This window comes from Poromitra crassiceps (genome assembly GCF_964638095.1).
Source record: "Poromitra crassiceps genome assembly, chromosome: 11".
Classification (NCBI taxonomy): domain Eukaryota; kingdom Metazoa; phylum Chordata; class Actinopteri; order Beryciformes; family Melamphaidae; genus Poromitra; species Poromitra crassiceps.
This window is the reverse complement of record NC_139643.1, coordinates 14,028,117-14,053,402: the sequence shown is the minus strand read 5'-3', so window position 1 is coordinate 14,053,402 and position 25,286 is coordinate 14,028,117. Positions and strand designations below refer to the sequence as shown.

The following is a 25,286-nucleotide window of genomic DNA, read 5'->3' as shown; positions in this document are numbered from 1 at the left end:
GGAAATAGTAACGGCCTATATAGAGATCCAACAACATACATACAAAAACACTGTCAGCAACAATAAAGACATGCCAATAAATGCCATACAGTATGAACCACTGCAGCCAGAGTTTAGAGCAGGGATACTCAACTTGCTTTGTCTGGGGGCCACTTTTGTATAATGATAGGAAGCCAGGGGCCAGTTAAACAAACATTCATATTCTTTTTTTCTGTACAGTAGCGGATTGTAGGTTTTTGGGGTGTCAGCCGGAGTTTAGTCTGACAATTTTGTGCACACAGGATAGTTAGATATGTTAGGTACATATTTGTGCCAGGGTGGCGAGCAGACGGCGGTATTTGACAATTTAGCTGGAGCTCAGTCAAACTTTATTTCACATGAGTTTTCTTTGTGCAGTAGAAACTGGTCGGCCGGCCACTCTGCACCCTAACGTGTCATCTGGCGCCCAGCCTGCGAGTTGAGTATCACTGGTCGAGACTGTACCAAAAGAGAAGCAAACCCTGTGGTCCACTCACAGTTGACCACCATCTTGTAGCTGGTGCTGTCGGTGCTGACTTTGTTGGAGAGCTGGCACTTGTACTCTCCGTTGTCCTCCTTCTTCACCGGCTTCATGGTGACGGTGCTGCCGTCCTGGGACAGCACCACGCGGGCGTTAGGCAACAGAGGCTTGTTGTCCTTTAGCCACACCCGGGTCGTCACGTTGCCCACCGTCGCCTGGCAACTCAGGATGGCCGTCTGCTTGCCGGCGATGAGGGTTGTAGTGGGAGCGGTGATCTTGCTGCCTGAGATCTCCTCTGTAAACATGGAGGAGATACAGCTTTTATTTGAGTTATTTTACTGTATTTTCTCTTCTACCTACTAGATATTATTTGTTATTGCCATTATTCTAATTGTTTCTTTTGATCTTATTGGACTTTTTCATCGTCATCATTTATGTTATGATTGTTTATTACAGTACCAGCAAAGCTTTGGAAATATATACCGATTATTTACTTCATGCCAATTAAGGTTTGTGTCCATCATAGTGTTTTTCTCTGAGCACCAGCGCCCTTTCCCGATCAAAAGGAGCGGGAGGCGGACGCAAGGCGCACAAAAGGCCTTCTCCAGGCGACCAATCACAATGACGGAGACGTTGGCCGTTTCCCATAGCAACAACAAATATGGAGAAAGTGAAAGTGGCGGTGGAGAAATAGGACATTGTAATCAGTGAATGTATGTTACTGTAAGAGCGATCATGAAGGCTGTATGGATAGAGGTATTGGAAACATCTGGTCAGCCTTTGCTTGTTCCACAACACTGTGTTGTCTGCTAGAAGAGCTAAGCAGCTGGTTAGCTTGTGATGTCATCATCTGATTTCACTGTCAAAAGTGCTCCAGGTAGTGCCTCCATGCAAAAAGAAAGAAAAGTGCTATGTAGAGATGCACCCTCGCTCAATTAATTAAACTGAACTCATGAGAGAGAGAGTGAGAGAGAGAGAGAGAGATTGAAGATAATCATGGGAGAGAGTGAGGGAGGACTGTAAAATGTCAGAGGGAGAGAGATAACAGAGAGAGATGGAAAATGTGATGAGAGAGTGAGCGAGGGATGCCAAGTGTGTGTGTGTGTGTGTGTGTGTGTGTGTGTGTGAGAGAGAGAGAGAGAGAGAGAGAGAGAGAAAGACTGAGAGAGCATGTTTAAAGAGGCACAGAACAGATGGTCAGACGCAGGTTTAAAACAGAGGCTCAAACAGATTCCAGACTCATCACAGCAACACACGACATTAGAGACATTAGAGGTTTGAAAGACTCAGGCTCTAAACTTGTCTTTTAATTCAGCGGATTAGCTATAGACCATATTCACAGCGCGGCCATCTTGGAATGATGTCACCCGCTGGTTGGGAATGCAACGAGACTCATCCAAAACCTTGTCTGAACATGGGAGCAGCAGACCAAAAGTTTGAGTTCTGTCACACCAATTTCATTTGATCACATCGATAATGGGCAGATGAATGTATACAGGAGCCAGCCAGCCAGCCAGCCAGCCATCCAGCCAGCCAGCCAGCCAGCCAGCCAGCCAGCTGTTTCGTTTTCCAGGTACATGAGTCAGAGTGTTTACATGCCCAGGTAGTTGACTGGTCATATTCTGACTCCACCCCCGAGTCTCAACTCCCTCTGTGTGTCTTCCTCCCTGATTGACTCAATAGTAGTAGTAAAAAACAAACAAACAAAATCCTCCTCAACTCTTAGTCATACAGGACCATTCCAGCATCTCCAGTGCCTCCATTTTGTTTGATTGGTCCAATAATGGAGGGTTTGCCTCTTCTTCTGTCTGCTGATTGGCCACAAAGTTTGACGGTGTTATGTGGATCAGTTTGAAATATGCCTTTTGGCGAGAACCCATGCCCACTGCCACGCCCCGCTTGGCCAATCAGTGTGAAAAGTTAATCATTTCGTCTTTGGCCCATGAACAAACTTTCCACCAAATTTCATGCAAATCCATTCTTCCACTTTTGAGAAATTCTGCTAACAAACAAAGTAATATAGGTAAAGAAAATTTGCCTAGAATTGTACATGTATAATCTCTCTCTCTCTCTCTCTCTCTCTCTCTCTCTCTCTCTCTCTCTCTCTCTCTCTAATTCCCTCCTATCATATACAGAGAAAAAAAACATTCCCAAGACTTCAGGGCATACTGAAAGACCATCCTCCAACCAAGCAGGTTTTGGAATTGCACACACACACACACACACACACACACACACACACACACACACACACACACACACACACACAATGGTAGTCTGCCGCCAACTTGAAAACAACATCCTCCCCCCCCTCCAAAATGTGCTGTTAGTGATGCCACACTCCACAAGACATGAACCCTTTGCAGAGCAGGTCTTGGTGTGCGTTACACAATGTTTAAACACCTCGGTAGGAGGAAGGAATGTAGAAAAACTGTCATATATATATTTGCAGTGGGTCACCACAGGGTTTATGACCTGCATATGTGTGGTGACGAGCAACTTGACGAATGTGTCTGTGTCCATGCAACAGTTTCACAGCTAGAGGGCGTGTAGACAAAGAACAGTTTCAGTCTGTCATATATGGGTTTCTTCCAGAGATAGTAGAGAGGAGGAGGTGCTATACCAGTTTATATGGGTTTCTTCCAGAGATAGTATAGACGAGGCGGTGCTATACCAGTTTATATGGGTTTCTTCCAGAGATAGTATAGACGAGGCGGTGCTATACCAGTTTATATGGGTTTCTTGCAGAGATAGTATAGACCAGGCGGTGCTATACCAGTTTATATGGGTTTCTTCCAGAGATAGTAGAGACGAGGCAGTGCTATACCAGTTTATATGGGTTTCTTCCAGAGATAGTAGAGACGAGGCGGTGCTATACCAGTTTATATGGGTTTCTTCCAGAGATAGAGACGAGGCGGTGCTATACCAGTTTATATGGGTTTCTTCCAGAGATAGTAGAGACGAGGCGGTGCTATACCAGTTTATGTGGGTTTCTTCCAGAGATAGTAGAGACGAGGCGGTGCTATACCAGTTTATATGGGTTTCTTCCAGAGATAGTAGAGACGAGGCGGTGCTATACCAGTTTATATGGGTTTCTTCCAGAGATAGTAGAGACCAGGCGGTGCTATACCAGTTTATATGGGTTTCTTGCAGAGATACTATAGACCAGGCGGTGCTATACCAGTTTATATGGGTTTCTTCCAGAGATACTATAGACGAGGAGGTGGTATACCAGTTTATATGGGTTTCTTCCAGAGATAGTAGAGACGAGGCGGTGCTATACCAGTTTATATGGGTTTCTTGCAGAGATAGTATAGATGAGGCGGTGCTATACCAGTTTATATGGGTTTCTTGCAGAGATAGTATAGACGAGGCGGTGCTATACCAGTTTATATGGGTTTCTTGCAGAGATAGTAGAGACGAGGAGGTGCTATACCAGTTTATATGGGTTTCTTCCAGAGATAGTATAGACAAGGTGGTGCTATACCAGTTTATATGGGTTTCTTCCAGAGATAGTAGAGACGAGGAGGTGCTATACCAGTTTATATGGGTTTCTTGCAGAGATAGTATAGACGAGGCGGTGCTATACCAGTTTATATGGGTTTCTTGCAGAGATAGTATAGACGAGGCGGTGCTATACCAGTTTATATGGGTTTCTTGCAGAGATAGTAGAGATGAGGCGGTGCTATACCAGTTTATATGGGTTTCTTGCAGAGATAGCATAGACGAGGCGGTGCTATACCAGTTTATATGGGTTTCTTGCAGAGATAGTATAGACGAGGCGGTGCTATACCAGTTTATATGGGTTTCTTGCAGAGATAGTATAGACGAGGCGGTGCTATACCAGTTTATATGGGTTTCTTGCAGAGATAGTAGAGACGAGGTGGTGCTATACCAGTTTATATGGGTTTCTTCCAGAGATAGTATAGACGAGGCGGTGCTATACCAGTTTATATGGGTTTCTTGCAGAGATAGTATAGACGAGGCGGTGCTATACCAGTTTATATGGGTTTCTTGCAGAGATAGTATAGACGAGGCGGTGCTATACCAGTTCATATGGGTTTCTTGCAGAGATAGTAGAGACGAGGTGGTGCTATACCAGTTTATATGGGTTTCTTCCAGAGATACTATAGACGAGGCGGTGCTATACCAGTTTATATGGGTTTCTTGCAGAGATAGTATAGATGAGGCGGTGCTATACCAGTTTATATGGGTTTCTTGCAGAGATAGTAGAGATGAGGCGGTGCTATACCAGTTTATATGGGTTTCTTCTAGAGATAGTAGAGACGAGGAGATGCTATACCAGTTTATATGGGTTTCTTCCAGAGATAGTAGAGACGAGGCGGTGCTATACCAGTTTATATGGGTTTCTTCCAGAGATAGTAGAGACGAGGAGGTGCTATACCAGTTTATATAGGTTTCTTCCAGAGATAGTAGAGACGAGGAGGTGCTACACCAGTTTATATGGGTTTCTTCCAGAGATAGTAGAGACAAGGAGGTGCTATACCAGTTTATATGGGTTTCTTCCAGAGATAGTAGAGACGAGGAGGTGCTATACCAGTTTATATGGGTTTCTTCCAGAGATAGTAGAGACGAGGAGGTGCTATACCAGTTTATATGGGTTTCTTGCAGAGATAGTATAGATGAGGCGGTGCTATACCAGTTTATATGGGTTTCTTGCAGAGATAGTATCCACCTTATTTTTGAATGCCCCACTGTAAAAAATAATTGTGCGTACAAGGTCCGGTTTAACGTGACTCATTGTTGCAGCTTGCCATTTCCTAATGTATTCTACTTGATTTGAAAAGATGGCCACCTACACTCAGTCCCTTGTACCCTGGCTGAATTGAACATAACTTGGCCAATAAGTATGTAACATACCAAATAAAACAACCCGTAATATCTTAATTTTATGTAGAATGCAGAGGACATGTAACTGTTAAGTTAAACTCGCGTTCCAGGAATATTGTATTTACTGCGCTGCTCTAAAATAACGTTAGTGGTGCGAGGCTCAGAGAGCCTGTTCGTCCTAGAAGCCACTCGCTTTGCACCAGAAGACAATCGATTTGGGGGTGGAACACGCCAGGATTGGCCAACACCAATGCCAGTGCCCAGAACTGTCGAATCAAATCATCGACAGAGATGCTATGGCCCGCCTCCCAGTATTCTCAGTGTGCAGAGATAGATAGAACGTTAGAAATATAGCCAACCACGTTATAAACAACTAACCAATGCTGATCCGTCCGTATGGAAACGGTTGTGCCCGAAATGGTTAAAAGTTATATCAATTTGGTCATTCAGTGGCGTTTTACTGCCATGTAACATAACTAACTAGCGGCTAATATTAGCCATGATTACCCATGAATGCACTGCGCTCTTAAAGGGATATTTATCGACGCGATTTTTGCCAAGCTGGACCTGATTAGTGATTTGCTCCGTTCGCCCAGACGGGTGTCAAGCTGTCAGCAACAAGGCTGGGAGGATCACACCGGAAGAAGCACCCATCAGCTAGATCAGGCAAAAATGGCCGCCAAAAATAAGGTGGATAGACGAGGCGGTGCTATACCAGTTTATATGGGTTTCTTGCAGAGATAGTAGAGATGAGGCGGTGCTATACCAGTTTATATGGGTTTCTTCCAGAGATACTATAGACGAGGCGGTGCTATACCAGTTTATATGGGTTTCTTGCAGAGATAGTATAGACAAGGCAGTGCTATACCAGTTTATATGGGTTTCTTGCAGAGATAGTAGAGATGAGGCGGTGCTATACCAGTTTATATGGGTTTCTTGCAGAGATAGTAGAGACGAGGCGGTGCTATACCAGTTTATATGGGTTTCTTGCAGATATAGTAGAGATGAGGCGGTGCTATACCAGTTTATATGGGTTTCTTCCAGAGATAGTAGAGACGAGGAGGTGCTATACCAGTTTATATGGGTTTCTTCCAGAGATAGTAGAGACGAGGCAGTGCTATACCAGTTTATATGGGTTTCTTCCAGAGATAGTAGAGACGAGGAGGTGCTATACCAGTTTATATGGGTTTCTTCCAGAGATAGTAGAGACGAGGAGGTGCTATACGAGTTTATATGGGTTTCTTCCAGAGATAGTAGAGACGAGGCGGTGCTATACCAGTTTATATGGGTTTCTTCCAGAGATAGTAGAGACGAGGAGGTGCTATACCAGTTTATATGGGTTTCTTCCAAAGATACTATAGACGAGGCGGTGCTATACCAGTTTATATGGGTTTCTTGCAGAGATAGTAGAGACGAGGCGGTGCTATACCAGTTTATATGGGTTTCTTCCAGAGATAGTATAGACGAGGTGGTGCTATACCAGTTTATATGGGTTTCTTCCAGAGATAGTAGAGACGAGGAGGTGCTATACCAGTTTATATGGGTTTCTTCCAGAGATAGTAGAGACGAGGAGGTGCTATACCAGTTTATATGGGTTTCTTGCAGAGATAGTATAGATGAGGCGGTGCTATACCAGTTTATATGGGTTTCTTGCAGAGATAGTATCCACCTTATTTTTGAATGCCCCACTGTAAAAAATAATTGTGCGTACAAGGTCCGGTTTAACGTGACTCATTGTTGCAGCTTGCCATTTCCTAATGTATTCTACTTGATTTGAAAAGATGGCCACCTACACTCAGTCCCTTGTACCCTGGCTGAATTGAACATAACTTGGCCAATAAGTATGTAACATACCAAATAAAACAACCCGTAATATCTTAATTTTATGTAGAATGCAGAGGACATGTAACTGTTAAGTTAAACTCGCGTTCCAGGAATATTGTATTTACTGCGCTGCTCTAAAATAACGTTAGTGGTGCGAGGCTCAGAGAGCCTGTTCGTCCTAGAAGCCACTCGCTTTGCACCAGAAGACAATCGATTTGGGGGTGGAACACGCCAGGATTGGCCAACACCAATGCCAGTGCCCAGAACTGTCGAATCAAATCATCGACAGAGATGCTATGGCCCGCCTCCCAGTATTCTCAGTGTGCAGAGATAGATAGAACGTTAGAAATATAGCCAACCACGTTATAAACAACTAACCAATGCTGATCGGTCCGTATGGAAACGGTTGTGCCCGAAATGGTTAAAAGTTATATCAATTTGGTCATTCAGTGGCGTTTTACTGCCATGTAACATAACTAACTAGCGGCTAATATTAGCCATGATTACCCATGAATGCACTGCGCTCTTAAAGGGATATTTATCGACGAGATTTTTGCCAAGCTGGACCTGATTAGTGATTTGCTCCGTTCGCCCAGACGGGTGTCAAGCTGTCAGCAACAAGGCTGGGAGGATCACACCGGAAGAAGCACCCATCAGCTAGATCAGGCAAAAATGGCCGCCAAAAATAAGGTGGATAGACGAGGCGGTGCAATACCAGTTTATATGGGTTTCTTGCAGAGATAGTAGAGATGAGGCGGTGCTATACCAGTTTATATGGGTTTCTTCCAGAGATACTATAGACGAGGCGGTGCTATACCAGTTTATATGGGTTTCTTGCAGAGATAGTATAGACGAGGCAGTGCTATACCAGTTTATATGGGTTTCTTGCAGAGATAGTAGAGATGAGGCGGTGCTATACCAGTTTATATGGGTTTCTTGCAGAGATAGTAGAGACGAGGCGGTGCTATACCAGTTTATATGGGTTTCTTGCAGATATAGTAGAGATGAGGCGGTGCTATACCAGTTTATATGGGTTTCTTCCAGAGATAGTAGAGACGAGGAGGTGCTATACCAGTTTATATGGGTTTCTTCCAGAGATAGTAGAGACGAGGCAGTGCTATACCAGTTTATATGGGTTTCTTCCAGAGATAGTAGAGACGAGGAGGTGCTATACCAGTTTATATGGGTTTCTTCCAGAGATAGTAGAGACGAGGAGGTGCTATACGAGTTTATATGGGTTTCTTCCAGAGATAGTAGAGACGAGGCGGTGCTATACCAGTTTATATGGGTTTCTTCCAGAGATAGTAGAGACGAGGAGGTGCTATACCAGTTTATATGGGTTTCTTCCAAAGATACTATAGACGAGGCGGTGCTATACCAGTTTATATGGGTTTCTTGCAGAGATAGTAGAGACGAGGCGGTGCTATACCAGTTTATATGGGTTTCTTCCAGAGATAGTATAGACGAGGTGGTGCTATACCAGTTTATATGGGTTTCTTCCAGAGATACTATAGACGAGGCGGTGCTATACCAGTTTATATGGGTTTCTTCCAGAGATAGTATAGACGAGGCGGTGCTATACCAGTTTATATTGGTTTCTTCCAGAGATAGTATAGACGAGGAGGTGCTATACCAGTTTATATGGGTTTCTTCTAGAGATGGGCCGATACCATTTTTTTCAGACCGAGTACGAGTACGAGTACTTAATTTTGGGTACTCGCCGATACCGAGTACCGATACGAGTACTTTTTGTTTTTGTTGAGTAACCACTTATTTTACCCCCTTTTTTCCCCCAATTTCGTTTCATTGTCATGCCTTGTACTTTTAATGATACTGTAATGTTCAATTACCACAATGAAAATAATAGGGGTTCTCCGATCCGGCTAAGCCACGATCCGATCCGATTCCGATTCCTGGGGTCACGATCCGATTCCAGAATCGATTCTCGATTCCAACGATTCTCGATTCCAGAATCGAGAATCGATTCTCAATTATGTAGTTTTATATTTCAATAACACACAAAGGTAAATATAAGACAAAAAATGACAAATGTATTAATGCTGAACTTCAAATTCAACTTCTGTATTACAGTCAGGGCCTAAATTCATTTTGCAAACTAGGAGGGAATTTCCCCCTTATGTTCTTCAGATAAGATGGATTTATAGGCTGGGGGGGATCTGTAGACTTTTGGGGGGAATACATTAACCAGAGTTCTTAAGTGCAAGAGGTGGTGGCACCGTGGCAGTACAGTACACAAATGACATGAACATTTGGACACTTATTCAGCCGGTATCTTGCATGTTGCGTTCAGGTGCACTGTAAATTTTTTTTTTTTTTTTTTTTTTTTTACCGATACCGATACGAGTACTTGAGTACGGTATCGGAGCCAAGTACCGATACCAGTATCGGTATCGGCCCATCTCTAGTTTCTTCCAGAGATAGTAGAGACGAGGAGGTGCTATACCAGTTTATATGGGTTTCTTCCAGAGATAGTATAGACGAGGTGGTGCTATACCAGTTTATATGGGTTTCTTCCAGAGATAGTATAGACGAGGCGGTGCTATACCAGTTTATATGGGTTTCTTGCAGAGATAGTAGAGACGAGGCGGTGCTATACCAGTTTATATGGGTTTCTTCCAGAGATAGTATAGATGAGGTGGTGCTATACCAGTTTATATGGGTTTCTTCCAGAGATAGTATAGACGAGGTGGTGCTATACCAGTTTATATGGGTTTCTTCCAGAGATACTATAGACGAGGCGGTGCTATACCAGTTTATATGGGTTTCTTGCAGAGATAGTAGAGACCAGGCGGTGCTACCAGTTTATATGGGTTTCTTCCAGAGATAGTATAGACCAGGCGGTGCTATACCAGTTTTGAACGGGAAAATCCGCAATGCTTAAGATGGCGGCACCAACAACGTAAGACGTGTCATCAGCTAAAGTGGCCAATCGATGCACCTAAATCATAAAGAAAAGACTTTCGGGTTTACACCGCAGCCAAACTTGATTTAAAAATTAACATATAGATTTTAATAACAATGATATTCCCTCATACTGAGGACGGCATCCATCAATCATATTGTTACCGTTTTGTCAAGCAGAAGCATTGATAAATGGAAGAAATAAGTTCTTCTGTGATGACGGATGTCTTTTGGAACAAAATTTTTATTGTATGCAATTTATCACTGTTCATAAATAACTGTATGTATGTCAGAACTTTAGATACAGATGACTCACCAAAATTAAATCGATCTGACTGAATTTTGATAACTGGTTAATTGTATCGATTGTTTTAGTCTCTTATCATCATAAATAAACGGGAGCAAGTGGGCAATCTCTGCTATTTTTGTCCTGGAAGTGATGTCACTCAACTGGAAGTGATGTCAATTGTGACATTATCAGTGATGTCATAGGAGCAATTGTGATGTCATCAGTGATGCAAAGTTGTGACATCATCAGTGATGTCATAAGAGCAGGTGAGCCCGCACAGCGGTCGAGCTGCAGGGCAAGTGAGGCCGCGCAGCATTTTTGCTTACATTCGAGCAATTGTGGCATCACTGATGATGTCATATAGACATTGTGACATTGTGATGTCATCATGACGCAAAGTTAGGCAAAAAAAAGTAATGCCAATAGAGCAGGTGAGGCCATGCAGCAGCCGAGCTGCGTATGCGAGCTGCAGGGCCAGCCCGGCGAGCTGCAGGGCATTGAGCAAAAATACCAAAAATGTGCTGTTTACAGCTTCATAAGTGTCAGGAGTTGCTGCTTTTCTGTTTTGTATCATTATAATATCAATCATTTTGCTGTCAGACTAAGGAAGACATGAAGAATGACTTTGGGCTCTGGGACATTTTGATGGGTATTTGTCCTTATTTTTGCCATTTTATAGACAAAATGATTAATCAAATAATAAGTGATCGGTTACTCAATAATGTTTCTTTATACAGAGTGTGTGTCAGTGATGGGGAAGCTCACCCAGCACGCTGATGTAGTACCCCATAGATTCGGTGGTGTGCAGGGTCTTGGGGTTCAAGACAACGCAAGAATATTTTCCACTTTGTGCCTTTTGGATGTTGTTCAGAACCAGAACTCCATCTTTAGTCTTGACCACAGCCCCGTCGCGCTTCCATGTGATGATGGCGGGCGGCTTGCTGCTGGAGCCGTCGCAGGTCCAGCTGACGTTGGTGCCCTTCTTGTAAATTGGATAGTTCATATGAGTAGTGAATTCATTAAGGCTCATCTGGATGCTCGTCCCATCTGGTCCATCTGAGGAGAAAAGCTTTCAGAACTTAATGCTCGTCCCATCTGGTCCATCTGAGGAGAAAAGCTTTCAGAATGTTCACAATGAAAATGGAAAATGGACTGCAAGGACCGCACCTGGGGTTTAAGCGCTCTTGGCGGCTAGTGTTTTTTGGCGGAGCGCTCTGGGCGTCTCGAGCTGAAAAAAGTGTAACATTTGGAGGAAAAGCGCACTGCTCGTCAATGTCACTCCTCCTACCTCTTCTCCTGCAGGGAGGATCTTCAACCTCTGCTGCTGCCAGAATTGCCAATAATCTGGCTTTCATGTTTACAGTGCGAACAATCAACAACATCAAACAGACTAAACCAGCTGGCTACCGTCTGTGTGATCTTGTGTCCTGAACTGAACTGTGCGCGTGACTGCAGGGGAAAACAAAACGTTAGGGTTGTGCTACAACCCAGGTTTTACGAGTGAGAACGAGAGCTCTCACTAGTGCCTACAACGCTGCAACGCAGCCCTATGGAAGACTGTCATTTTGCTCCAAAATTACTTTTCATTAAAACCGACCAGCCACCCGTAGGTGGCGTGGTACCCCCTGGGGCTCACACGGATCCACGTGACTACGTCACGTCCTGTCAGCCCAGGGATAATCACTCTAATTTCTTCCAGCCCGCTGAGATCCGACGCACCCCGTGACGCATCGACACAGCAAGGCTGGGTAGTGAGAGCTCTCGTTCTCACTCGTAAAACCTGGGTTGTAGCACAACCCTAACGTTTTACTTCGTTTCGAACTCAAGCTCTCACTAGTGCCTCAATTCAACCGACCTTGCTGCCGGGAGCACCCACAGGGCGACCCGAAAGGCACCGGTGAACCACGGCCATATGGCAACGTTTATGCCTAACCGAATGACATATTAGAGTGGCAATGATACTACTTTCTTGCCACCGACAGCACCGTGTGCGCGAACTGCGAACCGGACACGTCGAGACTGTAGTACCTGACAAAAGTGTGATGAGAGGACCATGAGGCCGCGGCACACATGTCCTCCACCGACACACCACGCAACAACGCAGAGGATGTCGCAACACCTCGCGTCGAATGCGCCTTGATACCCTCCGGGGGAACCTTGCCCACGGCAGAGTATGCCAACGCGATCGCCTCCACTATCCAGTGCGATAAGCGATCCTTGGAAAGGGGTCCGCCGTGGGCCCTTTGCCCAAAGCAAACCAACAGCTGATCTGTAATGCGTAATGAACGCGTCCTGGCCACATAGGCCGAGAGCACCCTTACGGGGCACAGCATGTGCAAACGTCTCTCCTCACCCGAACTGAACGGCGGGGGACAGAATGCTGATAAGTCTATAACCATAGACCTATAGCTGGCATTAATATTCTTGGGCTGGTACGCCGGGTTAGGTCGCAACGTAACCCTGCGCCCATCGTCCCCAAAAACCATACAGGCCTGCTGCACCGAGAGGGCAATCAGGTCACCGACTCTCTTTCCTGACGATAAGGCCATGAGCAGCGCGGTCTTTAAGGACAGAACCTTTAAATCGGCGGAGTCCAAGGGCTCAAACGGATGACCCGTTAGCCCGTCCAGCACCGTAACCAGGTCCCATTTGGGAAAAACGCACCGCAACGGCAGGCGCAGTTTACACGCCCCCTTCATGAAGCGCGAGACCAAAGGGCACACCCCCACGGGGGTCCCTTCAATCCCCATGTGGCAAGCCGAAATCGCGGCTACGTACACCTTAAGCGACTGCGGGGACTGGCCCGCGTCAAGCAAGCTTTGAAGGAAACAGAGAACTGGGCGCACGCTGCAGTTCACTGGATCCACACCCTTACTTGTGCACCATCGCGGAAAAACCCGCCACTTGTACGCGTACTGAGTGCGGGTCGATTTTTAGCAGCCCTAGCACTCTGAATAGTGCGCACCACATTGTCGGGCAAGCCCTGTGCTAGCAACTGCTCCCATTCAGGAGCCAGACCGCTAGCTTCCACCTGCCTGGGGAGGGGTGGAACACCCCCCTCTCTGCCTGGGATAGGAGATCGGCCCGTACCGGCAACGCCCAGGGCGGATCTTGCGCCAGGGAGACCAGGTCCGCAAACCATGTCTGCCTGGGCCAAAACAGACTAAAACGAGCCGGAGGCGCTGTTCCCTCACCCTGTCCAACACCTGACGGATCAGGGGGGTCGGGGGAAACGCATAGAGCCCCTCCCTCAGCCACACGTGCGCTTTCAGCGCATCATGACCTAATGGGGGCTGTCCTCCTGGATCGAGAACCAGTGGGCAGTGTGTCGCGCGCCGCGATGCAAGAGATCGACGCAGGCGCGACCAAACCTGGCCCAAACCTGTTCCGTCACCCGAGGGTGGAGGCACCACTCCGTATAACGGGGATTGCCTCGAGACAGCAGGCTGGTCGTAACTCCGCCGTCCCGGCAGATAGACCGCTGACACTGAAAGGAGACGGGGATACACCCACAGGTGAATCCCCGCTATGGTTCAGCACCCCCGACCGCACACCGCCCTGTTTGTTCAGGTGGGCGATCGCTGCCATATTATCCGAGCGAATCAGCACATGGTGCCCATGTGTGAGCCGCTGGAAGTGTTACCTCCGCAGGCTGGGGGGACTGCGGAGGCAACGTTCTCTTTCGAGTCTGGCCGCACGCGGACTTGTCCGGCAGTGCGGTCCCCAAGAGAGCTCCCAACCAACAATGGGCCCACGGCGCCATTGATGGTGGGCTTGTCCTGAAGCAGAGCCCGGTGAATCGCCTTCAGCTCTAGCACGTTTATGTGGCGAAGCTCCTGAGCCTCCCACCGGCCGTTCGCCGAAAAATGCCCGCAAATCGTACCCCCTCCCCAGAGGGAGGCGTCTGTGCGAATCACCATCCTGAGCGGGATAGGGCCCCACCGAGTACTTCTCGAGAGGTAAGGGGGGTCCGCCCATATGGCCAGGGCCCATATTTGGACCACGGGAGCATGTGTAGCCTCCCCAGCGGGAGCACATGCAGTGCTGAGGCCATCAGGCCCAACATCACTGTGCACTGATGCACTGACACCGAGGGCACAGACCTAACGTCCTTGGCTTGCTGTCCAAACCGTGCGAGCCTGTCGCTCTGGCGAAAGGCTCGCAGGAAGTCTAGCTCGAGCCCCAGGAAGGTCGCCGCCTGCGCTGGGACGAGGCCACTCTTCTGCCAGTTCACCAAACACCCTAAGGTTTGCCGGTGATCGGTCACCACCTTGGTATGTTCCGTGGCACGGACCCTCGAGTCGGCCGCTAAGCGAACGTCGTCGAGATATAGGAAGACGCGGATCCCCCTCGCGCGGAGGGGAGCCAAGGCTGTCTCCACGCACACCGTGAGGGTTCGCGGGCTCAAGACATGCCGAATGGCAAGACACAGAACTCGTAAGCCTTCACCAGGAAGGAGAACCTCAGGTATTTCCTGTGTCTCCTGACCACGTGGACATGGAAGAACGCACCTTTCAGATCCCCGGAAGTAAGAAATCCCCCTGTCTCAACTCGTTGAATAGGCGGGGAAGAGAGCATTCGGAACGGGACTTCCTCAGCGTCTTGTTGAGATGCCGAAGGTCCAATTTTGGACGCATGGAGCCGTCCTTCTTGGGTACGATAAGTACCTGTGGTAGAAAACCCAAGCGCACATCTGCCTTGGGAACCGAGCGAATCGCCCCTCTGGCGAGGAACGAATAACCTCCTTGTGGAGTATGTCCATGGCCTCCCCCTCCACGGCCGGATCGGGGGTCCCGTCGAACGTGGGTGCGGGGCAAACTGTAGAGCGTATCCCTTCTGGAGGGTGCGCCGTAATGGGGACGGGGAACATAGATGCTCCCAGGCATCGAGCCTGTTGGACAAGATGGTCTCTTGTGGCCAAAGGAGCGGAACCCGTCATGAGCATATTGCTGGGCACCGGGACCTTTTGATCCGGTACCCTGATGGGGGGGCGGGACGTAGGCTACGCCCCCCCCGCCGCATGGTCAGTTCCGTAGAAGCTGTGCATGCTGGGGGAGAACTTCTTACGCAAGCTCCGCCTACTGACGCGCTGTTGTATCGAACAGCGCGTCCCAGTCCCCCCTCCTGCCATGCGACTTTCGCAGGCTGGGGGGACTGCGGAGGTAACGTTCTTTCTCGAGACCGGCCGCACGTGGACTTGTCCGACAGTGCGGCCCCCAGGCGAGCTCCCGACCAGCAATGGGCCGTCGGCGCCATTGATGGTGGGCTGTCCTAGGAGCCTCTAGCCGAGGCCAGGCCGTAGCCATGGACCAAGGCGAGCCTTGATATGAGACCCTGGGCGAGCTCCCGACCGAACTCGGGCCTTGGGCACCGAGGACGGTGGGTCTAAAGCTACAAGCCGCAGGCTGGAACTGAGCCCAGCCTTGGTGAACCAACTGGTGGGCTTGACCTGGGCGCTGCCAACCGAGGCCAGGCTGTGGCCATGGACCAAGGTGCGCTGTGCCCCCTGCCAGGCTACCTGCACTTGCAGGGGGCGCCCCAACAAGGGAGTGCGACCCATGGAGAGCTCCCAACCACCCCGGGCCTTGGGCACCAAGGGCGGTGGGCTTGTCCTTAGAGCTACCAGCCAAAGGCTGGCACTGAGCCCAGACATTGGCGAGCTGTAACCCCTGCTGGATGCGTAGCGCCAGCACGGGGCGGTACGTCTATTGTAGCGGAGGTAGCTCGCGCCCAATGTACTTAGCACACAGATACTAACTGCACGGGTGCACGCCAGCTACTGTATCTGCAACCATACTATAGTTCTGTGCTAAACAGTACTAATGCTATCTGCACGTATGCAAGCTAGCTTTCACACTCTTTTGAGAGCGGACCTTGGTCAGCTCTCAAGAGCTTAGCTGCGGGCCTGGGCTAGCCCAGCAGCTGCAAGACCGCGGGTTCAAGGCGCCTGTGCAGCGTGCTTATGCTCAAGGCAGAACACGCACTTAACGTGCCGGTTCATACTCGGCCAATGCAGTGATACACACAGCCCATCCCCTCGCTGACTTTCCCTGCTAGTAGCAAGGGAAGGCCGGAAGCTAATCACTAATAGCAAGCTCCCGCGGGCCGCACCCTGTTAGCGGGAGTACCGTTTAAGCAGGCTAGCAGGCTAACAAGAAGCACAGGCTAGACAGTAAGCAACCCGGAGGCTAGCGAACGTGCGCGTGCAACGGTAACGTAAGCGGCAATAGCCCAGCCCGACGGGGGGGCAACAATACCCACAACCTGTTAACCCGCGAGAACAGGTGTGAACCAGCCACTAGCTAAGCTAGCGTAAGCACTGAGAGACAAGCGTGCGCTAACACAAGCCTGCGTACAAGCCGGTGCAGCGAGTCTCTACCCTGAGTAACACGGGGAAGCAAGCGTGACTGCAGGCAGAGGCCAGCGGCCCGCGAAGCTAGTCAATCTCAGAAGAAACTCCTCAGAGGGAGTTACAATCTAGTAGATGCTATTTGCACGCAACACTTAGCAGACAAGCAAGCTGGCCAAGAAGGGTAAGAACTGAGAGAAGTCAAAACAACTTTTAGCTAGCGTACTCGCTCAGCTAAATCTCAGAGTGCCCCCTTAGGGGCCGGCGCCAGTAAAATCTACACTACAAGCCGTATGTGGGTCCCAGCAACACCTGTGCAGCGTGCTCATGCCCTTAGGCAGTGCACACATCATTTTCATTGTGCCGGTCGTAACCGGCCAGCGTAGCCTCACAGCTAACACAGCACCTAGCTGTTCCCCCCTCTCTCTGCTAACAGGAATAACGGGGTTACCGTGTAAGCAATAGCCTGCGACGGTAAGAAGCTGGAGTGCTACAACACTAGATACTGGCTGCACGGGTAGCAAGCTAGCTATCTAGCTAACTGAAGAGCATGGCTTCTAGCTACTACTCTCGCTTACCGCGCGCCCTACACAGAGGTAGTCGTTACCCTGTCTGGGGACGCAGCCAGATAGCTGGAGTGCTACAAGCTAGTCCAAGCTAGCTGCACTGAGCAACTCGCTAACTATCTATTTAACGTTACTCCTGGAGTAACGTGCGCGCTCTGACAATATAGCCGGCGCCTAAAACAAGCAAACGGACGCTAACGACACGGGTGCACGCTAGCTTATCCGCAAAAACCAGGCTGGCTAGCCTATTGCTCTAGTGCTACACTGTAAGCTAACAGCACGTATGCAACCTAGCTTAACAGTTTTGAGCGCGGACCTAATTCGGCCCTCAAACGAAAACGCTGCCCCAGCCAGGGGAGCGAAGCAAAGCTACACAGCGGCAGCAATAACCACTATACGGCGGTAGCAGCAGAACTACACGGCGGTAGCAATAAACAGTTAACTAAGGAAGATACTTTTAGCTTTTAGATGACTTGTTCCGACGCCGCTGGTGGAGGGTACAGGGTCGGGTCCCCGAAGCCTGCTTTATCCCGTCCACGCAAACCTCTTGAGGTGGGCAAATCAGCCGGAACGAGCCTAGTATCTAAAGCTATGTAAGAGAGCTAACTCATAGTTAACCGCGGAACTTTAGAAAACACGTCTTCTCAGCGGCTGGAAGAAAGCGTAAGGATTATCCCTGGGCTGACAGGACGTGACGTAGTCACGTGGATCCGTGTCAGCCCCAGGGGGTACCACGCCACCTACGGGTGGCTGGTCGGTTTGAATGAAAAGTAATTTTGGAGCAAAATGACAGTCTTCCATAGGGCTGCGTCGCAGCGTTGTAGGCACTAGTGAGAGCTTGAGTTCGAAACGAAGTAAAACAAAGCACACACAAAAATGCTCCGTGTGCTGTGTTTTGTGCGCAATGGAAGCGCTCTCGACATGCTTTCCAAAGCATTCTTATGTGAAATACACACGTTCTTTGTGCATGGCTGGCTACTATCACATCATAGACATTGTGAAATCATCAGTGATGTCATTGTGACACCATCACAATGCTAAGTTTCCCGTTTATAGACCAACGAATGACGACGTGGTCCTGAGTGATTCTGAGGCGATCACTGTACTAGATGGCGGCTGTACTGTGAATACGTGTCGAGGCTGCTTGCAGCTTCTTCTTTTTTTATTACTTTTCTTGAGTGCTGATATCATGCTGCTGTAACAGCAGGCGTAAATCAATAAAACCATCCCAGATTTTTTGAACAATCCAGTCGCTCCCATGCATGAAATAAAACTGCCTCTCCCTCCCTGAAAACCCTGTTGATTTACACATTTTGAATGATTGCTTCCCCAGTTAAGTCCCGCCCCTACATCATGTTTCAACCACAAATACTTCAAATGACAGAGGTACAATGGCTATGCCCTTGCCTGGCTGTGACATAAGCACATCCTCAGTGTAAGTGGCTCAGGGTGCGAGTATGTATCAGTCAGTGTATTATATAAACCCCATACGGTACAGCTTGGTGCCTTATCAAACAGTCTGACCAATGAGAACTCTCCAAGCCGGTGAGTTGATGACTACTAAGGACAGGCTGTGTGAGGTGAAGCATGTGATTTGTTCACTGCCTGTGGCGTTACTCATGGACAGGAGTGTGTACATAGTGGCTCAGTCAGGGAGGGAGCGCCCGGCCCAAACACAAAGCCTACAGTTCACAATCTAAACTGCCTATCACCACTGCCAGACCAGAGAAATACTAGAGTAGAAGATATACTCCCATTCCAGGAATTTGATGGATAGGGGCATGTTTCAGTCTCCTAAATGACCAACAGTATCTAATTATTATTTAGGCTACTCGTGTTACTGTAATTGAGCATGTTTTTTTGTGTGTGTATCTGCACTTGAAATATTCTAAAAGATATGTGGCTCTATCGTTGCATCGGCCTATAAACTGCGCCCAGCGCCCGGCGCAACGCAGATTAGTGGGCGTGGACCAGCCCACTCCATATTTTGGTGTCGGCGCTACAGGCGGCCTTAAGCATTATAACCACGCCTTTAAAGCGTAAAATCATGCACAATCTGGTCATTGGAGAAGTGCAGTAAACGAATCACAAGCTTCCCTTTTAAGCTCCAATTCCACTGAGTGATCCAGTCCGGTCAGAAAAGCTCCCCCCCTCCCTTTCATCCCCGTCTGTCTGTCTCCATATATAGGCTATAATTCCATATTATTATGCTTCTCAAACCAATCTAACTGCAGTTTAAATACTGCAAGCATGTAAATACGCTACACTATAGCAAGATCAAAGTGAAAAGAATGTTCTAAACGCATTGGCTAGAAAAATATAGCCTATCCCTATGTCATGATGAGATTTGATTGGTGAAAGTTTGTCCACAATGATATAGTTTTCTCTCCCCTGCTGCACAGGTAGGATGATGCACATAAATATAGCCTACATTATGTAAAGTCATTGCATAAATGTGTTTTTATTGTAAAAGAAAATGTGAAGTTTATTGGAGCAACATCACAGTAGGAAGTCACAGTAGAACCGTGTTACGGCTGTCACTCATTTCCTAAATTACGTTAAATCTGCGAGGGATATATATACCACCAGGATGACATATATGTTTCACATAGGGTTGTGTTTTGATTTCGAGATTTTATTTTGTCCAATATTGAAATGTTCTACAATTGCATGTTGTGTTAACATTACACATTATTTCTATCTACCTTTCTATCTATTTAGGCTAATTTGGTTGCTATTTATTATCGAAATGTATTAGCCCAATGCATGCTGGGAGATTTCACAAGTGTGGCTTTGTGCCTGTCTGCTGTCTAATGCGCGAGGGAGTGAGAGAGAGAGAGAGGGGACAGAGAGTGAGATGGCAGAGGAGAGTCCACGCAATCACGCACAATAATAGAACCGGCAAACTTTTTTTCCATCATTCATCAACCGGCGCACTGAATAGGCCTGTTTTGAAAAGAGCTAAGCGCTAAATTAACGCCAGGGCGGAAGATATCGTTAGGCCAGTATTTAAGGCCGAAACGCCCATTCTGGCCTATTCTGGCACTGCGCATTTCGGGGCCTAAACCCATGTTGCTATCGTCCCGAGGCAGGCGCAAGGCACGTTTTTTTGCGTTTAACGCCAGTTTTTGGGCCTAAGGCCTGTACCAAGATACACCATGGGCCCGGTGTCCCTCCAAAAGCAAAAAAAAAAACTGTGGAAGCATTCACATTGAAAGGAGAAATCTGATTTGACTTTGTGAAGTTAATTTTGCAACTTATAATGTTTCCATACACAATAATCTAGTGCGAAATGAAGGTTAACTTCGGCTTTGCAAAATAGCAATACTTCTAGGATATGCGAGTACTGTTTCCACCACTGTAACTAATCATATAAATCCAAGTAGGAAAAACATAAATAAACGCTGTGGAATGAATGCATGTTTGGGCTGTGGAAGAGTAACAGTAACTGACTCAGTTTGGACTTCCTTTGTTGTCCGGTGGGTGTGGAGTTCGTTCAGTTCAACACTGCAAGGATCAGTGCTAATGAATGAATGACAAATGACTGCTTAACGGCCGTCAGTGTGGATTGGATTAAGTTAATAAAAATAGTTACAGTAGCCAAATGTGAAGCATTGTGTGTGTGTGTGTGTGTGTGTGTGTGTGTTCCACCTTCTGTAAAACAGCCAAAATGTTTTCCCCCCTTTATTCTCATCACCTCTTTCAGTGGTGTTTCTATGGACTGCACTTCCCACAGACCACCTGTCAATCAATCACACAATGTGGACGGAGCTTTGATTCTCAGTTTGAATTATCTTCGCTCTGTCTGTTGAACGATGGTGGCTATTAAACAACCTTTAAAACCAACAGTAGAGGTGCAGTACTCACAGCTGACAGACAGGTTGAAGGGGGCGCTCCTCTCCGTCCCCAGCTTGTTGGACGCGGTGCAGTAGATGGAACGCATGCCGTCCCCCCGCAGTACCTTATTGATAGTGAGTGTGCTGAACAACTTGTCCTTGACATTCTGTGCCTGCAATTCCATTAAATGAAAAAAAATAATTTTCATTTGATTACTTGATTACTGATGAGAAAATTTTCCCTGCACATGATCAGCCAAACACAGCATACCGTATTCAGTTTAATACAATTCAATTAACTCCACTCGACTACTCCACCAATCCAATTGAATAAACGTTACTTATAGCTGAGGTGCAGGTGTTACAGTGTAGCCTGGTAAACCATGCGATCACGTGAACTCAGGTGTTCCAGCGTAGCCTGGTACAGGTGTTACAGCGTAGCCTGGTACAGGTGTTACAGCGTAGCCTGGTACAGGTGTTACAGCATAGCCTGGTACAGGTGTTACAGCGTAGCCTGGTACAGGTGTTACAGCGTAGCCTGGTACAGGTGTTACAGCATAGCCTGGTACAGGTGTTACAGCGTATAGCCTGGTACAGGTGTTACAGCGTAGCCTGGTACAGGTGTTACAGCGTAGCCTGGTACAGGTGTTACAGCGTAGCCTGGTACAGGTGTTACAGCGTAGCCTGGTACAGGTGTTACAGCGTATAGCCTGGTACAGGTGTTACAGCGTAGCCTGGTACAGGTGTTACAGCGTATAGCCTGGTACAGGTGTTACAGCGTAGCCTGGTACAGGTGTTACAGCGTAGCCTGGTACAGGTGTTACAGCGTATAGCCTGGTACAGGTGTTACAGCGTAGCCTGGTACAGGTGTTACAGCGTAGCCTGGTACAGGTGTTACAGCGTATAGCCTGGTACAGGTGTTACAGCGTAGCCTGGTACAGGTGTTACAGCGTATAGCCTGGTACAGGTGTTACAGCGTAGCCTGGTACAGGTGTTACAGCGTATAGCCTGGTACAGGTGTTACAGCGTAGCCTGGTACAGGTGTTACAGCGTATAGCCTGGTACAGGTGTTACAGCGTATAGCCTGGTACAGGTGTTACAGCGTAGCCTGGTACAGGTGTTACAGCGTATAGCCTGGTACAGGTGTTACAGCGTAGCCTGGTACAGGTGTTACAGCGTATAGCCTGGTACAGGTGTTACAGCGTAGCCTGGTACAGGTGTTACAGCGTATAGCCTGGTACAGGTGTTACAGCGTAGCCTGGTACAGGTGTTACAGCGTATAGCCTGGTAAGCCATCCGATCACGTTAACTCACATTTTATTTTGTTCTGCGGGAGCGTCTGGCCTCAGCCCGGGGCGGGCATTTTCAGAAATGACCAAGTGCATCATTCAGGGACCTGCCTCATAGTGGACATGGTAACCAGCCAATCAGAGACGCCACTGGCATAACTGTAATGGCTGCTCCCATGGCTCTGCATCTCCCGAAGCAACGAGCAAGTTTACACAGTAAGTCATAAGTGCAGTTATTGCAGAAATAGACCCAATAACCACAATTAAACAAAAACAGGAGTTTGCACCAGCCGAGTTTCTCGGCAGAAATGACGTTTTTTGCCGTTCTTCCGAGATTGATTGGCTGAAGGCGTGTCTGACAAGGCAACACTGAAATGACTCTGAACTGCTGATAGAGAAAAACACTGTGAGCTCATGAATCAGGATGGTTTTAACTACAGCGAGCAAAAAGGATCTAAACACAGACAGGCAAAACCTCACCTCTGGCTCAGGATCACTCAGCGTCAGTCTCTTGCCGTCGGCCAATATGGGCGCGGTGCCGTTGGTCCAGGAGAACTTGAGGAAGGATCCCTTGGCAGAACAGGTCAGAACCACGGTGTTGTTTTTCTCACTGGCCTCGGCGACGCTGGACTTGATGGTCAATTCAGACACCGGCTCTGAAGAGAGAGACAGGAGAAGGTGAGACTGGTGAAGCCATGTTTAAACCTGTATGATGCTGGCAGGGTTAGCAGCTCCAGTCCCGCTCACTGCGCTGTAAGGCAGCGCTTCACGAACGTTTTCATGTCAGAGACCCTGCCAATAGATCAGCAATTGCAGACAGTGGCGTGCCTGACCAAGTTGGTGCCCTAGGCAAGATTTTTGCTGGTGCCCCCCCCCCCCCCCCCCAACAATTAGAGGGGGTGAACTCAATTTTTGGCGGCGCACAAAGTGCAGCGCCAAAAAAGAATTTGGGGGGTTGGAAGCCAGATTTAGAGAAATATCTCATTTTAAATTAATAGACTGAGCAGGTGTAACCATAAGGCTATTGATTTAGAGGAATATCTCATTTTAAATTAACACATTGAGTGCCAGCCATTTTTTCAATCCTGTAAGTAAGTTGTGCCAGTTTTTTTTTTGAGGATTCTGGCTCATTTTACAAGAGCCGAGGATTATTTTCTGTTAAGAATTCGTGAACACCAATCATCTAAAAATAACTAATAGAATGTGTGCTTTCTCTGTCTAAAAGAGTTAGTTTGCAGAGTTAGTAGTTATGTAGATATTAGCCGTTGAGTACAGCATGGTTTCAGAGATTTTCAGAGAGTTTGGAGATAAATGGATTTTTAGAACCACCTCACATGCCTGTGATTATGGGTGCCCTTGTCTCCCACTCTGTGCGCTCTCTCTCTCTCTCTCTCTCTCTCTCTCTCCTCTCTCTCTCTCTCTCTCTCCTCTCTCTCTTTCGTTTTCGCGCTGATTGCTGGCGATGCGGGATTGCAAATTTACATAATAGATTACAGGTGGAACACACTTTGAAACACGCAGCATAAATATGACCAGAATCGCAAAAGCTTCTCTCAACCAAAACTCCAAGAAGCGAGCGAGTCCATCCCGACTTCCTCAAACAGCGGCCGCGCAGCCACAGGCACAGGACAGCAGCAAAGCACTGAGACTGGTGACAAGCTTGTGACGGCCGCTGCAGCCAAGAAGAACGCCCACGGAGGGAGGAGTTGAAGCAACTCTCCCTCTCGCTCTCTCCCTCTCTCTCTCTCCTCTCTCTCTCTCTCTCTCTCTCCTCTCTCTCTCTCCTCCGTGGGCGTTCTTCTTGGCTGCAGCGGCCGTCACAAGCTTGTCACCAGTCTCAGTGCTTTGCTGCTGTCCTGTGCCTGTGGCTGCGCGGCCGCTGTTTGAGGAAGTCGGGATGGACTCGCTCGCTTCTTGGAGTTTTGGTTGAGAGAAGCTTTTGCGATTCTGGTCATATTTATGCTGCGTGTTTCAAAGTGTGTTCCACCTGTAATCTATTATGTAAATTTGCAATCCCGCATCGCCAGCAATCAGCGCGAAAACGAAAGCGTTTTCCCCCATCCATTTTCATGAGAATGGCTGGGGTGAGAATGGCGTGACAAGTTAAAAAAATGCTTGCCTTCCTCTAGTCAGGAGAGCACTGTCGCCACTTAGTGGTCGGTAAAATAGATTATACACATTCTCTTGCTCCAATAGTGATCTAGAAGACGTAAAAGTTGTTGATTGATGTCCCACCGTCAAAAAAAAAAAATGTTTATGTAAGACGAGATATCTCGGCTCTGGCACTCAAGCGTTGGATTATGTAAGACGAGATATCTCGGCTCTGGCACTCAACGTGTTAATAGACTGAGCAGGTGTAACCATAAGGCTATTTTCCAAACTGCTCAGCCTCCTGGAAAGATCCATAATCACCAAACTACCAATTGCCACTGCCCAGGCTCAATGGACTTGACAAAAAAGGGAGACCACACGTTTCAAAGCAATGTAACACAATGTTTATTTTGGCTGGTATTGCCTGTTCAGAAGGTAGACATCTTCTCTTCCATTAGTCTCATCTAGTGTCCTCTAGAGCAGTGGTTCCCAACTTTTTTTGTCTTGTGTACCTCTTGAGGTTTTTGCCATGCCAATAGTACCCCCTCACTCATGTGTGTCGCTGATTCTCCTAAATTTGTTCTATTCAACTCACATCAAACTTTTAGTGGGCGCATAACATCTGATTATTAAATGTAAATAATTTAAATAACTCCCCTTTAATACAATTCTGACAGTTTTCAATTGGAAAAAGTCATCAGTTTTACCAAGATGGACCTATTACTTGGAATATTGTTTTTTTTTAATCATTATGGTACCCCCTGCAAGCT

General features: G+C 47.6%; 1 protein-coding gene across 1 annotated transcript in view; it reads right to left on the bottom strand.

The window, feature by feature from the left end:
* LOC310785640 (cell adhesion molecule CEACAM5-like) overlaps positions 1-25,286 on the bottom strand; it is a 56,946-nt gene that overhangs the window by 13,404 nt on the left and 18,256 nt on the right. Inside the window, exons 3-6 of the mRNA XM_083646785.1 lie at positions 22,906-23,081; positions 21,168-21,309; positions 11,151-11,441; positions 516-794 (exon numbers count right to left, since the gene is read on the bottom strand). Coding sequence (XP_083502911.1) covers positions 516-794; positions 11,151-11,441; positions 21,168-21,309; positions 22,906-23,081 — 888 coding nt within the window. The remainder of the gene's footprint in view (positions 1-515; positions 795-11,150; positions 11,442-21,167; positions 21,310-22,905; positions 23,082-25,286) is intronic.